Source organism: Perna viridis, chromosome 2 (assembly GCF_037379345.1).
Source record: "Perna viridis isolate PV_CMFRI_1.1 ecotype Kerala chromosome 2, ASM3737934v1, whole genome shotgun sequence".
Classification (NCBI taxonomy): domain Eukaryota; kingdom Metazoa; phylum Mollusca; class Bivalvia; order Mytilida; family Mytilidae; genus Perna; species Perna viridis.
Genome location: NC_142446.1, coordinates 30,542,154 through 30,566,155, shown reverse-complemented (window position 1 = coordinate 30,566,155; position 24,002 = coordinate 30,542,154). Strand labels below are relative to the sequence as shown.

Genomic DNA, 24,002 nt, shown 5'->3' with positions numbered 1-24,002 from the left:
TCAATAACTATTTTAAGGAACCACTTCACGAAAATTGTCAGGTATGATCGCCAAAATGTTAAGAAACCAGATATATGCTGACATAAAATGTTTCAGCATTACACCTTTAAACTACTTTTATTTGAAAGGGTGAATATAAATATAGGTTAATAAACAAATTAATTACACATCTTTTCTACTGAGATGAGGTTCTATAAGGGAACACCGTGTCAGATACATCGTAAACTATATGTAGGACGAAGAACACTGCGACAGTTACAATGGATTGAGAAATAATTCTAAACTTAACACTTACATTTTTGTTCAAAACAATAAATGGAAAAATTCCCTGTCTTTTTTTTAAATTGTATTTCTTTAACAAGTCTTCAAAAGTACTTCGGATGTTAACTTTATTTATATAAATAAATATTCATTTTTTTTTCATTCATATATTAAAAGTAATTGTAATAGTATACATCATTATATGTTTCTCATAACTGTTTCAGATTTGTACAATTTATTACATGTTATATCATGGCTATCATGTGTCATAACCTATTGTATTGATTGTGTTAATGCCAATAAAACATTATCGTTTGTATTATCTTGGCATGTACAATGTTCTCGAACAGACTTGAGAAAGTCAAATGACCATTAGAATATTTCATTAAGTAATAAGTACCACAACGCTCGTCATATCAATATTTTCAGTATCATAATTATTCTATGAAGGACACTTCCAAAAGAAAACACATGTAACGAGAGGGATCGGTATCTCCACTGGGCACCTGAAGTCCCCCCGAACTGAACCCCACCATTTGTTACTGTCGTTATGATCCCACCGATGGCTTTATAGTACAATGTTTATTGTACTTCTGGTCAACAAAGCATTTCATCAAACCATATCATTATATCCGCCTGTTTTATTCACCTCATCTTTTTGGATAGATTTGGTACAAGAAATAGACGTAGGACAAATGCGTTCGTGAAGGTTTAAAAATAAAGTAGGTATACTTAGATAGTTACATTAGTTTTATTTCGGTCAGAACAATTTGTATTTGAATAATTATATTAAATAAGATTTGCGTTTTACTCGTGATTTAAATTTAATTTAAATGCACTTAGTAGTAAAATTACGAAATAGTAATTATATATAATATTTATAGGTATGTACATGTAAACATAACGTACTCTAATGATGAAATGTAAAGGTTAAACCACGTGGTTATACCCCTATTATACAACACAACACTGCACGTGTCTTAAAAGAAGTAACTTATTTTTATTTTTTTACAGTTGAAATGTGTTGCGTGTACAGCACACTTGCATAACGTGCCCTAGATACGCAGTGTTTTAAACAAAGTAAAGTAAAATTAAATGTTTATTTGTCAATTTAGGCAGTGTAATATGATAGTTAAAAATGATTCTGTTGATTACAATGATTAGACACATATAACACCCAAAGTGAAGGGCGGTGAGCTCATTTCAACACTGTAACTACCCACACAAGGCTATGTATATTATTAAATAATTAGTACGATATAATATTATGAGTTTTTATCTCAAATATCATCGCTGTAACTGAGATTTGTTTTGCATTTCGAGATAACTTGGCAAAATATTCGTTCAATGTTTATGAATAACTGTCTATTAAAAAGCTAATTATTATATTACATAATTTTTATATAGGTTAAATCAAACACATTTCAATACTTCAAGTTTTCATATATGAAATTAATTATTTGATTTTTTTATAATTATTTACATATATGCACTCCTTTTATATAGTTGTTTTTAGAATATGAATTTATTCTCTTGATAATAATGTGTCCGTTTTATTATTTCTTTCGGGCATGTGCACACTAAATGTGGATACTTGAATATGTAGAATACGCCTCCGGAATTAATGGCTAGAATCATTCTTTTATTGTGTAGTTTGTATTTCAAACATTTTCTTCAAAAATATTTTTTGAAATGTGATTAATTTCATCGTCTTTAGATCCTCTTTATCCAAAATGTGATTTTGGCTAGAATTCGTGATACGGACGGATTGAATGGATCCCTATAGATATACATAAGACATGTTATTGTTTTAAATAAATCCCTACTCCTAAGCTAGAAAGCGAATTTTATAGGTACGGGCTTTCATCGCACCGCCTTCATTTTGGTAAGTGTCGTAATTATTATAATTGTATAAAAACTCTATTTGTAGCCAACTACCATTATGATTGCGTGTTGTCACTGACACTTATACAAGGGGAAATTATGTATCCTTCTTTATATATTAGATAGGTTTTCGACACTCAATTGCCTTTATTAAGATACCTGTACATGGTTCGTGATTAAGAAACGAATCGGGTTCTTTTGAAGAAGTCAACGCTAGAATCACAATTAGCTTTCATCTCTCAGGAAAATATTCACCCAGAATTGTGAGTATTCTTTTCTGAGTGTAGACCCCTACGTTTCAATACGCTTGTTTTAAGAGGTGCCTTTTTCCATAAACAAAAATATTTTTCCTGCCTAAGGCATCTTTGTGGTTGCTTTTCATGACTCTGGAGCACTTGCATCTTCAGTCCTTTACCTTCCCTTACAATGACAGAGCATCCATCTTTTTAGCTCACCTGGCCAACTATTGCCATCACTTGGCTTCCATCGTCGTTAAAAATTATAAAAAAAAAACTCTTCTCCTCTGAAACTACTTGACCAATTAAAATTAAACTTGGTATGAATGTTTATTGGGGTATCCTGCATAGAACTGATGTGGGAATTTTTTATCCGACGAAAAACATTGCCGCCGTTACTGAAATTGTTGAAATTATCCTTATGATATGACCTACAAATGTCTTTGGGGATCAAACTTGTTAGATGACTCCTTGTTAGAGTTATTGCCCTTGAAAGCTGAAAAAAAATGACGTTTTTTTACAGTTTTAAGCCAATAGCTTGAAAATCATAATATATATAGAATGACACTTTCAATTAATGAAAGTGTTCATTGAGTAAAACATGGTCAGACAGCTCCTTGTTATAGTTATTGTCCTTGAAAGACAAAAACTTAACCAGGTGAGCGATTCAGGCTTCTGGGGGCCTCTTGTTTGTTGACAGAATCTATTAAAATAACTAGCTATCAACTTTGCTAGCACCAATGTGTACTATGTCTGAGGTTGAAGTAACGCCGCGCTAGTTTATCTCGATCCATTATGATGAAAAGAAATGTTTACGATTACAGAAAGTAAATACTGAAATCGACGTGTCGAGACAAATAGTCGCCACAACGAGATAATAACTCGTCATGGCGAGAACTTATTTTATTCTATATGTCCCTAATACGATTTCATATTTTTTATAAATTCTGGAAATTTTTACTCGTGTCAATTTGTGTTTTAGTAAGATTTACCTACTCTATAGAAAAGGACGCCGTCTATTCAGTGTAGGATTGAAGATGTTTGTTTTAAAATGGCTTGATAAGTTCTATCGTCAGCAGTGTATACTAATTGTTGTTTTCTGAGATCTTCTTCTCTCATCAATCGAAATACCGACACTTTACTTTGTAATTACAGCTTGATCAATTGGACACTCTATCTTTCAAGTTTGAATAGCTGTCAATTAAGTTGGTGGATGGTTGAGGTAATCATAATTGACCTCTATTCAAAATTAAAAGACAGTGTCCAAAAGATCATACCGGTGTTAAGTAGGACACATTGGTACAATGTAGGGCAGATTTCTACCTAGAGAGCTATCTAAATTACTCACTATCCCAGCTAGATTTGTATCAAAATTGGAACTTGTATATATATTTTTATTCGGGCTAAATCTTTTCATGACAATTTTGATAATTTAACTGATGATGAAAAATTCATATTTTTATTTAGTGATGAAAAAATGTTCTTTTATTCAGCCAAAATCTGCCATGATGTTTTATTAACTAGAAGAAATATTTTATATAGGTAATTTCTGTTAATATAATATATTAAAATGAAAATGTATATATATAGTATTTTAATTACTTATTTAAAGTCTCTCATAACTCTTTGAAAAGAGTGGCTCTAATTTGACAACAAAGTTTTAAATGTATATGTTTTGTATATCGATAATAATGGTATTAGACAAATGTGAACTATTAACTTTTAGAATCATATATATTGCTTTTAAATGTATATATAATATGTCAGTTAGAGGTGAGACTATAATAAAGAATTGTCTGTCTATATATATCAACTAGCTGTAATTTTACTACGTCTGTTCTGTTGTTTCATACAATTATAAAAAAAATCATTAATCAGCACATCAATAGGTTAAAACGATGGATTTTTGAATTACCGATTTGGCCCTATTTTGATCGATTTGATTTATATGTTTCGACTAGCAGATTGATGACATTTAGTGTCACATTTAAATGGTTTACGTCGAAGTGCCAGTGCTTTATTTCAACTTGCAATAGTATGACGGGTTGGAACAAATTTTAAAAGTAAAATAAAAGATTTATATGTTTTATATGACACCATCCGATCAGATCGATCGATCCCCTCAAAAACTATTGTCACCCCCCCCCCCGCCCGGTTGGGCAGCATAAACAAGTAATACACAAAGTTATATGACGGCTTTAAATAACTATTTTATGAATAAACAAAATAAATTTTGTGTTCATGAATAATTTGAGATGCCAGAGTGGAAAAAGATATAACAGGCATTTCATTCTCAAACTAGAATTAACCAGTTTCTATTAATTCAATTTGAACGTTGTGGCACAGTGTGTATGTACTTACAATAAAATCCTATTAAGGTCAGACACATATCTTATTCAAATTCAAATAAATTAGATTGTTTGTTTGAAGAACAAAGAATGACATGGCTGCAATCTCCGGGTTTTTCAGCGGTGGATTATGTTATTTTTTCCCTGACTATTTCCGTGTCAATCGGGATAGGACTATATCATGCCTTTTCTGGGGACAGACAACGGACGGCAGCGGAGTACTTAGTAGGTAACAGGAAGATGAGCATTGTACCTGTAACGTTGTCGTTAATTGTTTCATTCGAGTCTTCCATCATGATGTTGGCATATCCGGCGGAAGTGTATACCTATGGTATCATGTTTGTTCTTACCAGTCTTGGATTCACGTTTGCGACTCTGTTAGCAACCAGAATAGTGGTTCCGCTGATTCATCCACTCAAGATTACAAGTGTTTATGAAGTAAGATAACGATTAGTCAAGTTTTGCTCAGTTTTTCAATTGAATTTCAATGATAAGCATTATCACTTAGATAGTATCTTTATCTAAGGATTGGAACAAAAAAAGATACAAATGAATAAACGAAAATGAGAATAAAACAAACAAAGAAACAAAAGTAAAGACGTCTTTTGAAATATATGCCTATAAATTACTAAATATGTAATTTAATTTTGAGTATTTAGAGCTACGGTATAACAGCAAAGGAGTAAGGTTACTGGGAGCAGTATTGGGCACGTTTTACTCAGTGAGTATAAACATGTATTTGATAATCTTTTTTGTATAGTGTCAAAACGTCTTCTCGCAGGAACGATTTTACAGGAACAACTAATACATTGTAAATCACATATATTGAAGTAACTACTTTCTACACGGGCGGATCCAGGTGGTGTAAATAGAGCTATAGCCGAGCGAAGGGAGATACGAAAATTTTGGATCTTGGAAATGCGAAAAAAAAATCAAGATTCCATGCAAACAACAATTTGTTTTTTTTCTCAATTCTAGGGGAGGGGGGGCGCTTGGTCCTACCCTTTGAATCCGCGCCACTTCTATGTATCATTTGTAATAATGGTAGTTTAGAACTAATACCAAATTCATGATTTGCTTACTTGATCTTGAAATGCTTTTTCAGTTGATATACATGGGTTTTGTGTTGTATGGACCAAGTTTAGCTATTGAAGCAGGTGAGTGAATTCACATTAAATATCACATCATTATGTGTTTGTTCTAAATATATGCACACAGTTTTTCTTTGGGTTTCTGTATACACCTATTTTGTCGTCCAATGGTGAAAAAAAACCAAAAAAAAAAAACAACCATTTGATTATTACACCGGGAGAAGATCATTTTTTTATCCTAGATTTGAGTTTATGTCGAATTATTTCTCCCGACTCTTTACTTTAAACCTTAGCAAATTGGAATAGGAACAAAGGTCCGTCATGGATTTCCAGGTCTATTCTTCCGGTTATGAATTTAACGTAAGCCCCTTTATAATGAGTTAGATCTTCAATACTATAAAATAAATGTTTGCTACCGTTCAAGATATATATCTAGTCATCTATTATGACAATCATAACTTAAGTAATCAGTAACAGCTTTAAAAAGGAATGATCAACTAAAACACATCTAAATTTAAAATTGTTAATTCATACTTCATTTACGAGAAGTATTTTTTATATGTATTTTCAGTGACAGATTTTCCTTTTTGGGCCTCAGTAATAAGTATATCAGCAGCATCTGTGCTTTACACCTCCATTGTAAGTACGATAAATTGATTAAATCAATCTGATTACACTTTCACAAAAGAAATATATTGTAATTTTCATCTCTACTGTCGGCAGTTGTTAATTTCAAAAACAAACAAAAACCAAGTACATTACTGCTATCTTCTTTTGGTCTCTCTACCAAGGACGATGATTGTGATTTACCGTCTATGTAATGGATTCCTAAACTCCACAAGAATCCATACAAACAACGTTACATAGCCGGATCTGCAAAATGTACCACCAAACCTCTTTCAAAACTTTTAACTTCAATACTCACAACTGTCAAAGAGGATCTGCAGTCCTACCACAACATTTGTTACTCCCGTAGTGGTATTAATTCAGTGAGGATCCTGAAAAATTCGAAAGATCTTTTGGAGACAATCAGTTCAAGACTATTATCTGAATATAATAACATTAAAACCTATGATTTTTCAACGCTGTAAACTTCTATTCCCCATACTCAGTTAAAATACCGACTTAAAAACATTACACACCGTTGTTTTTCTCAAAAAGATGGTTCACTCAGATACAAATATATAGTTCTTGGTAGATATTCCTCATACTTTGTAAGAAATAATTCCAAATCATCTTCCAAATATACAGAGGAAAATGTTTACAAAATGCTTGAATTTTTAATCGACAACATATTTGTCCAGTGTGGTGGACGTGTTTTTCAACAAACGGTCGGCATTCCAATGGGAACATATTGTGCTCCTTTACTTGCTGACCTATTCCTTCACTCTTATGAGGCTGACTTTATAGCTGATGTGATCCGAAAGAAAGAATATTTTTAACTCAGTTCCCGCTATAAAGATGACGTATTATCTTTAAACAATTCTTATTTCGGGGGTTTGATGCATCGCATCTACCCCAAAGAACTTGAGATAAAGGATACTACAGACAGTGTGAAGTCAGCCTCATATCTTGACCTACACTTAGAAATCGATGGTAAAGGAAAACTATTGACCAAACTTTACTACAAACGTGATGACTTTTCATTCAGAATTGTCAACTTTCCTTTCATCTGTGGCAACATCCCTTCAGCACCTGCGTATGGAGTGTTCATATCACAACTCATACGTTATGCCAGAGCTTGCCGAAAATAAAGTTTTGTAACTGTTAACCTGAATGAATTATTTCGATTCTAATAGGACTAGTTTCTTCATTTTTTTAATAGACGGTGCCTATGTGCTGCACGAAATGTTGATCATGTGTTCATCACCTGTTAATTTAAGCATATTTATTCAGAAAAATACACGTCATTTAATACAGAACAATTTCTACAGGATCTGGAAACAAGCCTCAAGGCTTTTACAAGTCCATCTCCTGCGATATTGTCAAAAAATATAATGCAAAGATTGTACGCTCTTAATAAGATAATTTAAACTGTTAACAGTTTGTGGAAAAGGAAATGATGAAGAGTTTAATTCGGAACAAAATGAAATTAATAAACTTGCAAGTCAGTCAATGAATCTCTTACTCTTAAGAATAATTTTTTTGCACCGTGATAAAAACTGCTCATTTTGATCATCGCTCATCTGATCAGAACTAAAAAGTAAAATATCGGTATTTAACATAACTGGTAAATTTAGGGAAAATAGAGTCTTTTTGCGAAGTCCTCGATATCTATCACAATGTAATAAGAAATAAGAAATTGATTCACTTCTACCGCAAACGCAATTCGATGAATCCTCTAGGTTGCGGGAAAAAAATGTTCATTTAAAGAACCACAATTTATTCGCAGTCTGCTCTGTTAAATCTGTCCCATTCTTGTTCCGCTATGATAATAGGAAGGACATTTTTTATCAAACCTTCGTAAGTGATCTTTAAACATGTTTAAAGATCTGGAATCGCGTTTACAATGAGGCAATTTATTCGATAATTGAATGGCGGACTGTACAAAATATTCTGAATAAAAATTTGTGCGAGTGCGAATCTCAGTTACATTCCGAGATTGACGCGTGTTATATGTATGTCGATCTGCGACTTTTTAGTATAATATTACGCAGATAAGCCGGTGTCTTATTTGTCAAAATCTTTTGATGTAATAGAATTCTATGTCGATCTCGTCTTTTTCCCAACCAGTCTCCTTATATATTCTATCGATTGAGATAAGTTTTCCATGGCTTTGGTCTAAAGAGCTTTGAAGCACGTCTTATAAGAAATATTAGATATGACACTAGGTGTACAGTAACTTCTCTATACGAGGCATTGATTACTTAACAAAAACTTTTATTTAAGTTTCAACAAAAATCTTCGTTGTATGAAGAGGATATCCCTAAATAGTAACAACTGAATGTAATTTTTTTTAGGGAGGAATTAAAGCTGTTATTTGGACTGATGTTTTCCAGTGTATTGTCATGTTTACAGGAGTGTTTTCTATCCTCATTAAGGTCAGCTGGACTTAGTTTTGAAATGTAGCGTTTAAAATATTTGTAAAATCGGAATAAAGGCATGCAATTACCACTCTAAAATCATCATTATTATTATTATTGCAAAAAAATGGATTTTGCATTTAGATATAAGATGCAATGCTAGATACCAGTATCGGTATTTTATGAATATAGACTTTTTAATACAAATGTTCTATTAGTAAATTTACAATTCCTATGAAAACACATTATGGATTCAACAAAAAAAACCTATTTGCTTTTTCCCAGGGGACTATAGATACAGGCGGACCAAAGGAAGTTGTTGATATTGCCATGTCGACAGGACGCCTTAAGCTTTTCAAGTAAGAAACATACAATGTTCTATGCCTGCAACCCTGAATCAGCAATGCTGAAAGATATATCATTGATCAGCTTCAACAAACACACTAATCTAGTCATAACGGCACATTCACACTTTCCCCATTAAAATATAATATGTAACAAACATTCTGTTGTGTTGGTTTTCTCCCGGCAGTTCTACAGTAATGTCGTTTGATCTTTGGTCCTTGGTTGTTGATGTAGTCTGCAATAAAAAAAAAATATTTACAAAATTTTAACAACTTTATATTCCGTCTTTTTAATAGGCGAGGACTAGAAAACCATCAGCAAATAAATTGTAAGACCTTTTCCCAAATTTTGGTATCGTAAACATTGTTCTGTACTAAACAACAATGTCTTTAGTATAGTTTTGTTTTACTTCATATATAGCATTTGTACTTTAGTTTTTCGATTTATTTATTGTTTAGTGCTGTCCTCTATCACATATGTACTTTGTTATACATATGTTGTGTCTTAGATAAATTCAGAATTGTACATTGATTCTGAAACCGGTTTGGCTTCTAAGATGCGTATTTTTTTATTTTTTTATTTTTTTTTTTATAAATCATTTTTATTAATTTCTGTTTTCAGTTTTGATCCTAATCCAACAGTCCGTCACACATTTTGGGGGTTGGTTGTTGGGTCAATCATACGACTTCTAGACATGACATTTAGACAAGCAACTACACAAAGAATCTGCTCCGTTGAGAAACAGAAAGACGCAAACAAGTTTGTATCTTTAGAAAAAAGTTCAGTTTATTAACCCTGGTTAAAAAAACATCGTTTTGTAATTGTTGTATCACTCTTAACAGTATTTGTAAACTGGAAGATAATATTTTTTGTATTGTTTCTTGTTCCATGCGAGTTAGGCGAGGATGTTATAAATATTTGTGTTGAATACCGTTCACATGAATGATTTCCGGTTTTGTTTGGAAGAATTAGCATGATCTGTTCTTCCGTATCCATTAACTGTTTGTCGAACATCTGTATATTTTGGTACGACAACAACATAATTCGGTCGTTAAACGTTATAACACTGTCGTCGGATGTGCCGTTCTATGTCAAAAACTGTGTCGCACATTTTGAAATTATACTTGTCCCAACAGTTTGGGTTGCGAAAAACTTTCCGACTGTATCAAACGTCGGCCTGCAAAGCATTCCATTTTAGTTTTCGTTATCCAAGATGACGTTCCATAGAATTTTGCTGCTTCAGCATGATGAGAGGAGCGTGTATGAGACTTGACTCGGTTGTGCACCCACTTCCTTATAACGAACGTTTTTATATAGGTTGCGCTATTGACTCATTTCTTCTAGTTGCCATTCGTATTTGTGTTGATCGGATCCATGATATTTTAAGTAAAATTTCATTGGTTTTTTACAGAATGTTGTACATTGCCGGGCCAGCATTCTTAATCACTTTATCCTTAGCCTGTAGCGAAGGACTCGTGGCATATGCTTATTTTTACTCGAAGGGATGTGATCCAATAGCATCAAAATTGATCAAGAAAAGGGATCAGGTAGGTCGTAAAAAGGACCACGTACTAATGGAATTTGTTACTATCTACTAATTGTAATTTAATTGGCATAAGTTGTTTTCTGTGTGTGATTTGATTGGTTAATCATGTTCTACAGCCACCTCAATTTAATCTCAATAAAATTTTACTAAACTACATCTAAATAAATTCCGATTAGTTACTACCGCGTATCAACATGGTTTGATTAGATCCTACTTCGAAAACAAACATAGGATCAAGTTCAACGTTAGAGAAAAAAGGGTATTCCACCCCTCCCCAAGTTAACTATCAAACAGTAATGCCGTAAGGATTTTTAAAAATCCTAAAACAACTTTGCCATTACAATGCATTTTTAGATGGAAGTAACTCGACTTCTTTGTTTTCCAATCAAAAATGATAATGAAAACAAAATGTCCGCGTTCAAGATCAAACAGTCTTTTAAGTATTACATGTACATCATTTTGGACTGACCGATTTTTAGCAAATCATGTTTCTGTTCCGTTAAACAATGCTCTTGAATCGTATTGAATAGAAATTTACCAGATAAACGTGTGCATTCTGATTCTGATTGAAAAATCGACTTTAATTTCCGAATGGAAAATATAAAAATTTTTTTGGCAGGAATAAAACACAACTGTTTCCCGAATGAAATTAAACTGAAAAGAAAAACAAGTTCTTGTCTTTTTTATAAATTTAGTTCATCTGTCATCTATTATACCATACTATTTAGCAAACAAAAGTCTAACTAATAAAAGGCGAAAATGTACAGAAGCCAATTAGTGCCAGGTGTTCACTTATTTCTAAGTCGTTATAACGACTTAGTATCTCTTTTAAACGACTTCGCTAACTCGTTTCAAAGACTTAGCATCTCGTATAAACGACTTAGTATCTCGTTATAACGACATAGCTAACAGCGCTAGTTATGTCGTTATAACGAGATACTAAGTCGTTTAAACGAATTAGCTTTGTCGTTTAACGAGATACGAAGTCATTTAAACGAGATAGCTATCTCCTTATAACGAGATATTAAGTCGTTAAAATGAGTTAGCAATGTTGATAAAATGATATATTTAGTCGTTTAAACGAGATGCTGAGTCGTTTAAACGATAAGCAATGTCGTTTTAACGAGATACGAAGTCGTTTAAACGAGTCGGCAATGTCGTTTTAACGAGATGCTTAGTCGTTTAAACAAGTTAGCTAAGCCGTTTAAACGAGATACTAAGTCATTTTAACGAGATATTAAGTCGTTATAACGACTTAAAAAAGTGAACACCTAGCACTAATGGGCTTCCGTAAAAATGCATCGATACCTATTTGGAAGATTATATATATTCACAACTTGTCTATTTTTGGCGTTGTTTTCAAATTGGTTTGTAATAATGTGCATTGATTTCACCGAAAGTGCTTTTTTTTTTGCCCAGGGATCTTTATCAAGTTATTGAACTTGAAATAAGTTTGAATAAAAAAAAAATCAATATGTTTATTCTAACCGTGTATTCAGATTTTTACTGTTTTCAAGTTGTTTGGAATCGGGTTTGAGTCCAAAATTAAACTGTTTGATTAAAACAAAGAGAGCAAGAAAATGTTTTATTATTGCTTTGACCACTAAATCAATCTGTGTAAAATACATATGCTGCGACAAAACATTCCGTCATAGTCTGATAGAGTTGTTTTCATATATGCCCCAACAGTTCAAGTTTCGAAATCTGATATTGTATCAAGCTACACCCTGCGAATCATTTAAAACCGACATGGTAGAATTTATGCTTTTATTCGTTTCAGATTTTACCATACATGGTATTCCAAATATTCCATGACACTCCGGGGATGGCAGGATTGTTCATGGCTGCTGTATTCAGTGCATCACTTAGGTACTCAATATCTTTTTAATAGACAAAGTTCATGCTACATGTAGTTTTTTGTTACATACATGTAGTTGTGAAATTGAAATGATCCTGCATTTGGTTTTCAGTGTGATAAATTCTAGTATTTATAATTGAGATGTCAACTATACAGTCAAAACACTTCGCCTAAATTAAGTACATGTTAGATTTGTTAAGATTTTGTGGCATATTGATACCCACAATAGTAATACATTTTGACACGATTATTTAGTATTATTTTGACGTATCAATATCAATAAAGGTATTTTTGGCATGTTTACAAAAATGTTTACAAAAGTAACACGACACAGCAGTAAATTTCTGACATGTTTATATATGTAAAAAGACACAAAAGTGGGGACTGTCAAATCGAACAAATTCAGATTTCCACAGCTTGGGGTCTCATATCAATCTCAGCTTCTGCTGATGTTATAAAATGACAATTACTATTTATATCGAATACGTATTGCATTAATTTTACATGGTCTTCTGTAGTGCATATTTTTATGACTTTTCCCCAAAAAAATATGTAAATTGATTAAATAAAACTTTCACTTGTGTAGCATTTCTAAGGACATCTTGAAAATTAATTTTCCGCAAAAAAAGTAGGATGAGTCCACGAAGGCCAGAAAGAAAAGCAGTCTTGACCTACAAATAGCCATTTTCTCAACTTGCAATTTCGTTTTGCACTCATCAAACCAGCCTTTTTTTAGGAACATTTATGTTTTCTTAACAAAAAGTTTGTAAAGAGACAAAAAGAAAACCCACTATATTTTTAATTCCCTCTGTGTTTTTGAAATGCAAGACTTGATAGGGAATGCTTATTAATGATCAACACGTATTGGCTCCCTTTTTTGTGATGTGTCAGTGTTTTTAGTTAAAAACCATAATTGATATGTTTGTTTAATTTGAGACTTTCGTTCATTGGTGTAGGCAAACTAAGTGATAATGTATAGATTTATTCTTATATTTCTTACGTTATGACTTAAACATTTCGTTATATTTAATTGTAATTCCAGTGAGGGAGCTACCATTTGATTTTTAGATGGGGCTTCAAATAATTTTAAAATCAAATATTTGACTCTTACCTTTTGAAATTGATAAATAATTTGGTTATGGGAGAAAAAAAATATTTTAATCATTTTCAAATCATTCTGATCTGAACGATATGCTTTAACATATCTTAAAATAAATAATTTGATTCGATGTACATGAAAAGTAAATATTTTAACCGCCAACATGATGAAAATAAATGATTCAATCCGAAGATATCTTCCAAGACCCCGCCTCCTTTTACAAAATCAAACACTCGTCCGCTATACCATAAACAGTAAAATCTCATTAAACTGCAATTTGGGGATTAAGATTGATAAATTTGTGCTTTCTATTTTCAGTACCCTTTCCTCCTTACTAAACAGCATGGCTGCAGTTACAGAGGAAGATATGATCAAACAGTACTTTAGAAACATCTCGGACTACAAGGCCACTGTCATTGCAAAAATATCAGGTAGGTTACCATAGTAAGCGAAAAAAAACTACATAACAACATTTTATTGACTAAGTAAACGTGCATATGCATATACTATTTTAACACAATCCAAACACTAGAAATTTACCTTAACTTACCTCGTCGTAAATAAGGTTAGTTGTCAAATGGAAATCAATTTAAGAAATGGAGCCCGAGCTGAAAAAATCATCATTTCAATCAATACATGTAAATGATTTAAGGAATGTCTATAATTTTAACATGTTATACGAAATTATCTGGTTTCCTCAAAGAGGACCAACCAATCAGAATGCCTTTTATAAATCAAATTATATGGATTTAAACTATTGCCATAAGATGTTGTTTATGTCTGTTTCAGTTGTTTTTTATGGGTTGCTAGCAGTCTGCTTTACATTTCTTATCGCAAATGTTGAAGGAATAATATCTCAGGTAACAGTAAACAATTAGAAAACCTTTATACAGAATCTATCCGAACAAACTGTGTAAACATCATTCCCAAACCGGGACTTCCTCGCAAGTGTCCCTATTTACTAATTGGCATTGCTTTACAGTAATGGGCGACAATTTACGTCCAGGATAAATATTGCCCAGTCGTCTGCAGGATATACCACAGTGTAAAAGAAAACTTAAGGAAATCGTATGACGTTGCGCCCGTAATTAGTACCATTTCGACCTTGTAATTCAACGTCATAAAATTCTGTTATGAACGGTTCAAAATTGTTGCATATAGCCGATTAAATTTATGCAAGGTGTTGAGTTTCTGTTTAAAATACTGCAATTTCTTACATAACTACATAACTTTTCCTTATTCTCAGTCATACACGTCACGGCCAACGTTTTCTTTTTAACCCGACAAAGTCGCATTTTGGGGTTTGTTTGCCAAAGTCTTGATTGAAACTTAGCGACACATTCTGTGTGTTCATCTCAGTTTGACTTTCTAGAAACATTAATGCCGGTAAATAAACAAAGGCGCAAAAGGAATGTTTGAAATGGTTTAATATACATGCTTGGGAAGACTTAAAAACGTTATACATCGTTGTTTTTCAAAAAAAAAAATGGTACACCTAGATACAAATATATAGTTCTTGGTAGAGATTCCTCATACTTTGTAAGAAATAATTCCAAATCATCTTCCAAATATATAGAAGAAGATGTTTGCAAAATGCTTGAATTTTTAATCGACAACATATTTGTCCAGTGTGGTGGACGCGTTTTTCAACAAACGGTCGGCATTTCAATGGGAACAAGTTGTGCTCCTTTACTTGCTGACCTATTCCTTCACTCTTATGAGGCTGACTTTATAGCTGATGTGATCCGAAGGAAAGAATATCGTTTGGCTAGATCCTTTAATCTCAGTTTCCGCTATATAGATGACGTATTATCTTTACACAAACCTAATTTCGGGGATTTGATACATTGCATCTACCCCAAAAAAACTTGAGATAAAGGATACTGCAGACACTGCATATCTTGACCTACACTTAGAAATCGATGGTAAGGGAAAAGTATTGACCAAACTTTACGACAAACATGATGACTTTTCATTTAGAATTGTCAACTTTCTTTTTATCTGTGGCAACATCCCTTCAGCACTTGCGTATTGAGTGATCATATCATTACTCGTACGTTATGCAGAGCTTGCCGAAATTACCTTTTGTATTGCGCTAGATACAACAAGTAAGCTTCTGGATCAGCGTTATTATGCTACAAGATTGAAGTCATCACTACAGACGTTTTATGGTCTTTTGAAGTCTTTTGATTACCGCCGCTAGAACCTTGATTCCTTTGATTACTCATTGAAACGACAAGATAGTTATGAAAGAGAAAATTAGATTAATAGTTTTGTTAAGATAATTCAATTACAATCATTATCATTTTCTTTTAGTTTTACCCTTGTAAGATGCCCTAGTCTTTGGCATTTTGGTTTTAACAATCATGGGATTGAGTGATATAAGATCAGAATAATTTTGTTTTTTAACATTAGCTCAGCACCGGCTTTACATCTGCAGTCAGTGGACCAATTACAGGATTGTTTTTGTTCTCAGTATTTTACCCATGGGCAACAAAAAGGGTGAGTGAAATTTAACAATGGTTGCAAATGCATTTATTACACAAATTTCTTGAAAGTGTAACCCTTCTCACTTGCAAGTGAGCTACGACGAGTAATGAAACAATGAAATATCATTTTTGGTGCAATTGAGATGCGCCTTTGTGGAAAAGCGTTTACTATCTTTAACTGCTTGGGAAAACAACAGCCATTTTTTAATATGTAATGTGTTGTATGCAGTTAATGTGTACACAAGATTCTTGTTTTTTAACGGTCTATCTTACCCATAACCCCCAAAAATGTATTAGACTAATTCTGCACTTGAACAGCGGGGATTTTTTACACTCTTGTCTAAGAATCCTATCTAAGAGTTTAAAGTTGTTGGGATGTTCTTATTCACAATTGACCACATAATTGTTAATGCACACATATTCAGGATACTAATACGGAAATAGAAGTTCTTTTAGACTTAGTAACACTACATATAAACAAATAAACTGTATGCGATACTACTATAAACAAACTTAATTTCGCCTACATTCATTTCAGGAAATCAATTCAATTTCGCTGCCTTTCATTTTCGAAACTTACATTCTGCTAAACATCTATTCCACGATAAAGGGACTTTTTTGCGGTGATTAATTTTTTGCTATGTTTTTCCTCGCGAAATTAGCGAAAATTATTTCGTTCGTGGAAACAAGTTGCTTTGTAGTATTTTTTTCAATGAGTAATCAAGGGAACCAAGGTTATAGCGGTAATCAAAAGAATGTAATCCAGGGACAAAGACCAGACACGGAGAACAGACATACACAACAAAGAACATAAAGTAACTAAAATCATTCATACATAGTAACAAAAGTAAATGAGCAACGCGGACTCCACTAAAAACTGGGAGCGTGGACCAGGTGCACCGGTAGGGTAAGCGTCCTCTGCTTTTCTAGAAACACCCGCCGAGTTGCTCATGAAAAGTCAAGTCCGGGGTAGACAAAAGAGGAAAGAAAACTATTACCCGTTGAATAAATCAGTTTTCAAACAATTTGTTCCAGTAAACGTCTTCCGAAACAACTACAATGTAGTTTTTCTTATTTTGGTTTGTGCTTTGACTTTTCAGAGTGCCATAATAGGAACCATTATCGGTGCAGCATTGGTATTCTGGTTATCCGTCGGTCAGAACCTATCCAGATCGTTGCCTAAAACACCACCTCTTCCGATGGGACCAACCGATCACTGCCTATCAAATTTATCTGATGCCATGTTCTTAAATGACACCATGTTATTACCGATTTACTCATATAATAACACAAACTTACATCTTAACTCAGAACAGTTTAAACCGTAAGTAACAAAACTGATTTCTAATCCACCTAAATCTTTTTTTTACATTTATTAAACGTGTATGATCGTTTTTTTTTAAAAAACGATCATATTTCAGCTTTGTTTAACAGAAATTACTCTACTATTCACTTCAGCGGTATATTAGGTGCTTCACCTTTCACGTTTGTGTAGAACCATATTTTTTAATCCAAGACGAGTTTATAACAATTAGTGCGTTCAGTCATCCATTTGTGAGTCCTCTTTTTGTCATCGCGACCCTTCTCAAATTTTATTTGAGTTATGTCCCTTTGAACTTAGTTTTAAAACAATAATCAAACTGTTGAACAAAATCTTACGAGACTTATATGTACAAAAGCTACATAAAATTATTGTGCAAATTTTTAGTAAATTAGGATTCCTTAAAATTTGCGGCAGTGTCACTTTGAACTTGCTATCAATTAAGTACATAAATAAATCATCTCGTCAGAGAGACTTCTTGCACACTACGAGCAGAATGTCATGAAACCTGGTAATATGGTTAAGCATACTGTCGGAAAAATTGATCCTTTAAAATGTAGTTATGTCCTTTATTACTTAGTTTGCTTAATTTCACTCCTGAATATCCTCAAAAGTCAGCAGTGGGACGGCTCATATACGTCAAAATAAAAAAAAAACATGGCCGCATGGAACACAGACATACACAATATAACGAATCATATAAAAAGATAAGTTAGTCCAATACAGTTAGGTCATTTCTGAAAATTTGGTCTCATTTTGTTGAAATAAAAGTATTTCGAGGCAGTCCGCACAGAAATTTCTAGTGTTTTATCACAAAAAGTGCATATATTTGAAATCCTTGGTGTGTGGAGGTTCAAGTCATTTATAAGTAATTTAAGGATTATTATTTTAAAATCCAGTAGCCTTGGTAACATACTGCAAAAAATATTACTGAGTGTTAGTACAACTCAGGGGTGCCTTTCCAAAACTAACAGCCAATTACTATGTAGACTTTTTGTATCTAACAGATAGGCTTATGGTACAGGGTTATGTTGCAACAAGATTGAAGTCATCACTACAGAAGTTCTATGGTCGTCATCATGAACTCGTGGATCGTTATGGTATATCCATCTGCACCATGAAAAAACTGATTTATTCAACGGGTCATAGTTTTCATTTCCTCGCTTGTCTACCCCGGACTTGACTTTTTATGAGGAACTCGGCGGGTGTTTCTAGAAAAGCAGAGGACGCTTACCCTAACGGTGCACCTGGTCCATGCTCCCAGTTTTTAGTGGAGTCCGAGTTGATCATTTGCTTTTTTTTCTTTGTATGTATGATTTTAGTTACTTTATGTTCTTTGTTGTGTATGTCTGTTTTCCATGTCGGGTCTTTGTCCCTGTATTACATTCTTTTGATCACCGCTGTAACCTTGGTTCCCTTGATTACTATTTTATAAAATATCAGGCACTTAGACACTACCACAGGATAAAAGCATGCATGGAGAAGGTGGAAAAAGGGTAAAAATAATAAGACCCTTTCGATTCATTCTCTTACAATTTTTGTTCCGAAAGTTCGTGCGAAATAAGGTATTTTGAAAATCAGCCATCTGATGCTGAGGAGAGAACCTAATACAGCAAGGGACTGAAACGTTCCGGATACCATTCTTCATTTAAATTACACCTGTTTACCATAACATATATTACATCTGTCTACGTATAAATGCTTATCTGCATTTAAACAATATATCCACCAAATTTCAACTTTTAATTTTAAGTTTTACAAAATTTGACCGGGGTAACTCGAAACAGTGCGCCTTAATGCAATTGTATACTGCATCCTAACAAGTATAAACTGAAGATAAGGGAAAAAGACGTCACAAAAAAAAACTGAAGCACTAGCTATATGAACTCCGAAAAAAACGGAAGTGACATCAGGTGCTTCGGAAGGGTAAGTATATCCTGCTCCGCCAGCGTCAACCGCCATAATGCGAGTGAGTATATAATCCAGTAATAATATGACAACAATGATAGAATTCCGCGACTTGTGTCTAACGCCTTTTTTTTAACTAAGTATCATGTTGTAAGTATAAAAAATAATTTGGAAAAAATGGACAAAAAATCACCATAAAACATTTTTTTTTTTTATTTGAGAATTTTATCTTAAATATGAGATCACTAAGCAAGAAATGATTCGATAGGAATTGATATACGGCCAGATATTTAATGGGGATTTAAAAAGAAATAAAATGTTTATATCTCTCTGAACGCACCTACACGATAGCACGACGTTTCTGTTGAATAATCTTTTCAGTGAAGGTCCGCCCGGTGGCCAAATTCTTTTTATTGCAGCATCAATTTATAATACCTCCACTGTGTCAGCCTTAAACAATGTGGAGAAGTGTAGTATTTGAGCATGTATACTTAGTTCTTTCATTAATGTCTTGTTTTTATAAATTGCAGAACGATCCTGGATAGTTACTACTCCATTTCCTATCTTTGGGTCAGTGCATTAGGTGTCATATTCACACTAGTTTCTGGTATCCTTGCTAGTTTCATTGATGGTAAGGAGTCAGAATGACTTAGATTTGATTTTTGTGATTGATTACTTTGCAACTTGCAAAGCAAATAGCTATTTTCAAAAATGTCTTCACCATCTTGAAAATTAATTTTAACCACATCACTTTTGTTTTAAAAGAAATCTTTGATATAAGGATCATACTAAATATTGTTAATATAACGATGGTGTTCATAAACTTTTACATATCAGTTTGTTATGACATGTCGATGTACTTTCTTTCTGTTATTTATTGTATTCTGAAGAATTGCTGCCTGCTGTCAATATGCTATGAATAAAACCGACAGCTCAATAGACTTCTACATCCAATTTATGGCCGACAAGACAGAAGCAGTGGTTGACAAGTCAGTAAATAAATATTTCTTTCTGATTGCAAGTTGCGCATTAATTAATCACGTCTTGTAGCTTTTGACAGCTATCTTAAAAAATATTTTCAGGACGTCCTGCCTCGGAAACAGTTGATGTTCGGTTTATACTACCTTTCTTTGACCAGTTATTTCCATGTCTTCCAAAAAGGATCAGAAGGAAACTTTACTTTGGAGTTCCGTTTGAAAAGGTAAGTGAATTCAGAATTTTCACATTGTATTACCGGGTTCAAAATTCTGTTTTTGAAATCGCTAATATTATTAGCGACTTCTTAATTGCACTCGTAATAACCATGCTCTATAAATTAGAGTTATAACTTTAAAGTTCTTATGGTTGCCGTCGAGGACTATGCAACAAAATGGATAAAACGAGAACAAGAAGACATTGATTCTCTGTCAGAGTGGTTAAAGGCCGTGAGGTGTTTAATTTTGAAACGAATGAAAGTTTTAAGTAGGTCAATGAATGTCAAAGCTACATCAGTTTTCAAAGACCCCGATGTAGCAAAGACATTGTGTATTATACATGAAAAATGTGTTGTCGTACAAGCAGACAAAGCCCAAAACAACATTGTTTTTGTCTGCAAAACGTTTTACATCCAATGTTTATTATCAGAAGTAGACGTAGAAAATAATAGTAGTGATAAGACCTATACTGCTACCACACTCTCCAAAGAAGAGATTGTGGAAAACCATAAATCTGTGTTATCCTCTTTTGGTCTATCTACCAAGGACAATGATCGTAATTCACGGTCTATGCACTGGATTCCTAAATTCCACAAGAATCCATACAAACAACGTTTCATAGCTGGATCTACAAAATGTACCACAAAGCCTCTTTCAAAACTTTTAACTTCTATACTCACAACTGTCAAAGAGGGTCTGCAGTCCTACTACAACACTTGTTACTCCCGTAGTGGTATTAATTCAATGTGGATCCTGACAACTTAGAAAGATCTTTTGGAGACAATCAGTTCAAGGCTATTATCTGAATATAATAGCATTAAAAACAATGAGTTTTCAACACTGTATACTTCTATTCCCCATACTCATTAAAAATCCCGACTTAAAAACATCGTTGTTTTTCCGAAAAAAGATGGTTCACCTAGATACAAATATATAGTTCTTGGTAGAGATTCCTCATACCTTGTAATAAATAATTCCGAATCATCTTCCAAATATACATAGGAAGATGTTTACAAAATGCTGGAACTTTTAATTGACAACATATTTGTCCAGTGTGGTGGACGTGTTTTTCAACAAACGGTCGGCATTCCAATGGGAACAAATTGTGCTCCTTTACTTGCGGACCTATTCCTTCATTCTTATAGGGCTGACTTTATAGCTGATCTGATCCGAAAGAAAGAATATTATTTGGCTAGATCATTTGATCTCAGTTTCCGCTATATAGATGACGTATTTTCTTTAAACAATCCTAATTTCGGGGATTTGATACATCGGATCTACCCCAAAGAACTTGGCGGGTGTTGCTAGAAAAGCAGAGGACGCTTACCCTACCGGTGCACCGGTTTTTAGTGGAGTCCGAGTTGCTGATTTGCTTTTGTTACTTTATATGTATGATTTTAGTTACTTTATGTTCTTTGTTGTGTATGTCTGTTTTCCATGTTTGGTCTGTGTCCCTGGATTGCATTCTTTTGATTACCGCTATAACCTTGGTTCCCTTAATTACTCTTTCAGTACTTTATATTTGCATATGATTTGCATAATTATATATTTATACTCCACGTTATGATGTAGATCTGTGCCGTGTTTACAGCCGTAGCGACATAGATCTAGCTTCATACGAAACAAAAATGTACCTTATACATGTGTGTTCTATGTGAGTTTCTTGATTGTATAAAAACGGGAAGTTTACATGAAATGATCGGTTAGAATTGAACATTACCTGGTTTCCGATTCAGGGCCCGTTACAAGATCATACAGGTCATATACACTAGCACAACCCCGATATCTATGAATATTCATATTGCCAGCTGTTTAATCTGATTCCCTGACCCGAAAATCGCTAAAATGAACCTCTTTTAAAAAATAGCATACACATGTTTATATAGGTCATATACATGTTATCATGGCCCCAATATTTATATATAGCCATTGCCAGTTGTTTAATCTTGTTCGGATTCTAGCGGAAGTCATCCGATTGATTTTAGATCATATCGCATTCGTGCAATTTCGGATGTTGAAAGTAAGCCAAGGTCAGTGACAGAGAATATTTGACGATTAGCGACTTAGAAGACCAGTTTTTGATCTATTTTGACGTTTTGATTAGACATATCAACACTGTCAAACTGCATGTTGTTAATCTTCTTATAATTTATTCCTGTCCTTTGTTGTTTCTTAAGAACGTTTAACTTTTAATCTGGACCTTCATTTTGATATTGAAGGATCTATCCTGTGCCTACTTGTCAAAAAAAAAAAAACTTCTGGACTAGCATGTAGGTCAACAATAAAGGTTCCCCTGAGCCTCTTGTTTATGTAGAAGTTCCTTCAGTATGAACCTAGGTAATTGGTATCAATACGTATATCTTTATCTTTTTTTTTTCAGAGAACACGTTTACTTGAATTATATGGAAATAAAGGAGTAAATTCGGGGATGACTTTGGTATCCCAGGGTAACACAAGCGAAGATGAAAATCTCCAGACTGAATATTACAATGGGAAGATCACAATGTGAATTTGTGAGGTTTATAATATTTTTGTTGATTCAAGAGTGTAAAGAACCATAATGGACTATATACGACAAATTGGTAGATTATGTTTCATTATGAGAATTTTAAATGATTTTATACCTCTTCACCTTTGTAAAAACGTGGCAGTTTGTTATTGCGTCTAAACAATTTCATTACCAAATTTTAAAATGTTTAACTATGGTCAAATTTGTAGGTTTTAGTGCATGAGCATACATATGAGTAATTTTGTGTGAATTTAACAAATTTATGTACAACAAAAATAAACATTAAAAATATTATAACGACATTTGAGTATAGCGTTTTTGTAAGAAAATCGTTGTCTATGATATAGACTTGGTTTTCGTGTGAGAACTTCAGAATTATCAGTCACGCGAAATATAGCGATACTACAGGGGAAAATTGGTTTTTAAATTGAAAGTTGAAGTCAATTTAAAAAAAAATAGATGGCTAACCGACTTAGAAAGATGCAGCCTTATACTAAAATATATAACTAAAGAGATGATTTTGAATCTCCTATTGTTAATTTTCTTTTTCTAGATTTTGACATACCTGAAGTACTCTCCTACGTATTTGTGTTAAAGTGTCAGATTTTTATGACCGTAACATATTCCTTTTGCATCAAGGGTATCGATATCAAAAAATTGATACAAAAATATATAGCACTTGGAGTTCTTGATTAAAATGATATTGCTCACCCATTTTTTTTACGAAAGTAAAGTCTATAACGCAAATTCTTTGAAACAAAATGTGATGGGTTTATCAACTTTCTTTTAAACAGCTTTAGCTGTCATTTTCGTATTTTTTTGTTTCTGTAGAAATATGCCTTAACTTGGAATGATTTCTACTAAATTGTACTTGTCCTGTATCATTTCATT

The 24,002-nt window shown here is 33.2% G+C and overlaps 1 protein-coding gene across 5 annotated transcripts; it reads left to right on the top strand.

The window, feature by feature from the left end:
• The first annotated feature begins 783 nt into the window (after positions 1-783).
• On the top strand, positions 784-23,413 carry LOC148624598 (sodium-dependent multivitamin transporter-like). Of its 5 annotated transcripts, XM_088567327.1 has the most exons (19): positions 784-983; positions 2,268-2,408; positions 3,875-3,923; positions 4,812-5,167; positions 5,382-5,450; positions 5,835-5,886; positions 6,392-6,459; positions 8,781-8,861; positions 9,129-9,202; positions 9,810-9,947; positions 10,600-10,735; positions 12,515-12,603; positions 14,010-14,122; positions 14,481-14,551; positions 16,107-16,193; positions 17,281-17,504; positions 19,940-20,040; positions 20,492-20,610; positions 22,983-23,413. In XM_088567327.1, the coding sequence occupies exons 4-19, from the start codon at positions 4,820-4,822 to the stop codon at positions 23,109-23,111; spliced, it is 1,899 nt and encodes a 632-aa protein (XP_088423453.1). In that variant the 5' UTR covers positions 784-983; positions 2,268-2,408; positions 3,875-3,923; positions 4,812-4,819; the 3' UTR covers positions 23,112-23,413. The 5 variants fall into 5 exon arrangements, with proteins under 5 accessions (XP_088423453.1, XP_088423454.1, XP_088423455.1 ...); XM_088567324.1 differs by lacking the exon at positions 3,875-3,923 and having other exon boundaries at positions 785-983; XM_088567325.1 differs by lacking the exon at positions 3,875-3,923 and having other exon boundaries at positions 785-983; positions 2,192-2,408.
• Positions 23,414-24,002: the final 589 nt, after the last annotated feature.

Excerpts from the sequence above, each read along its gene's own strand:
- LOC148624598 (XM_088567328.1), top strand. The coding sequence starts at position 4,820 with ATGACATGGCTGCAATCTCCGGGTTTTTCAGCGGTGGATTATGTTATT. Across the intron at positions 5,168-5,381 it reads AGATTACAAGTGTTTATGAA|TATTTAGAGCTACGGTATAA; the intron begins GTAAGATAACGA and ends TTTAATTTTGAG. Across the intron at positions 14,552-16,106 it reads TTGAAGGAATAATATCTCAG|CTCAGCACCGGCTTTACATC; the intron begins GTAACAGTAAAC and ends TTTTAACATTAG.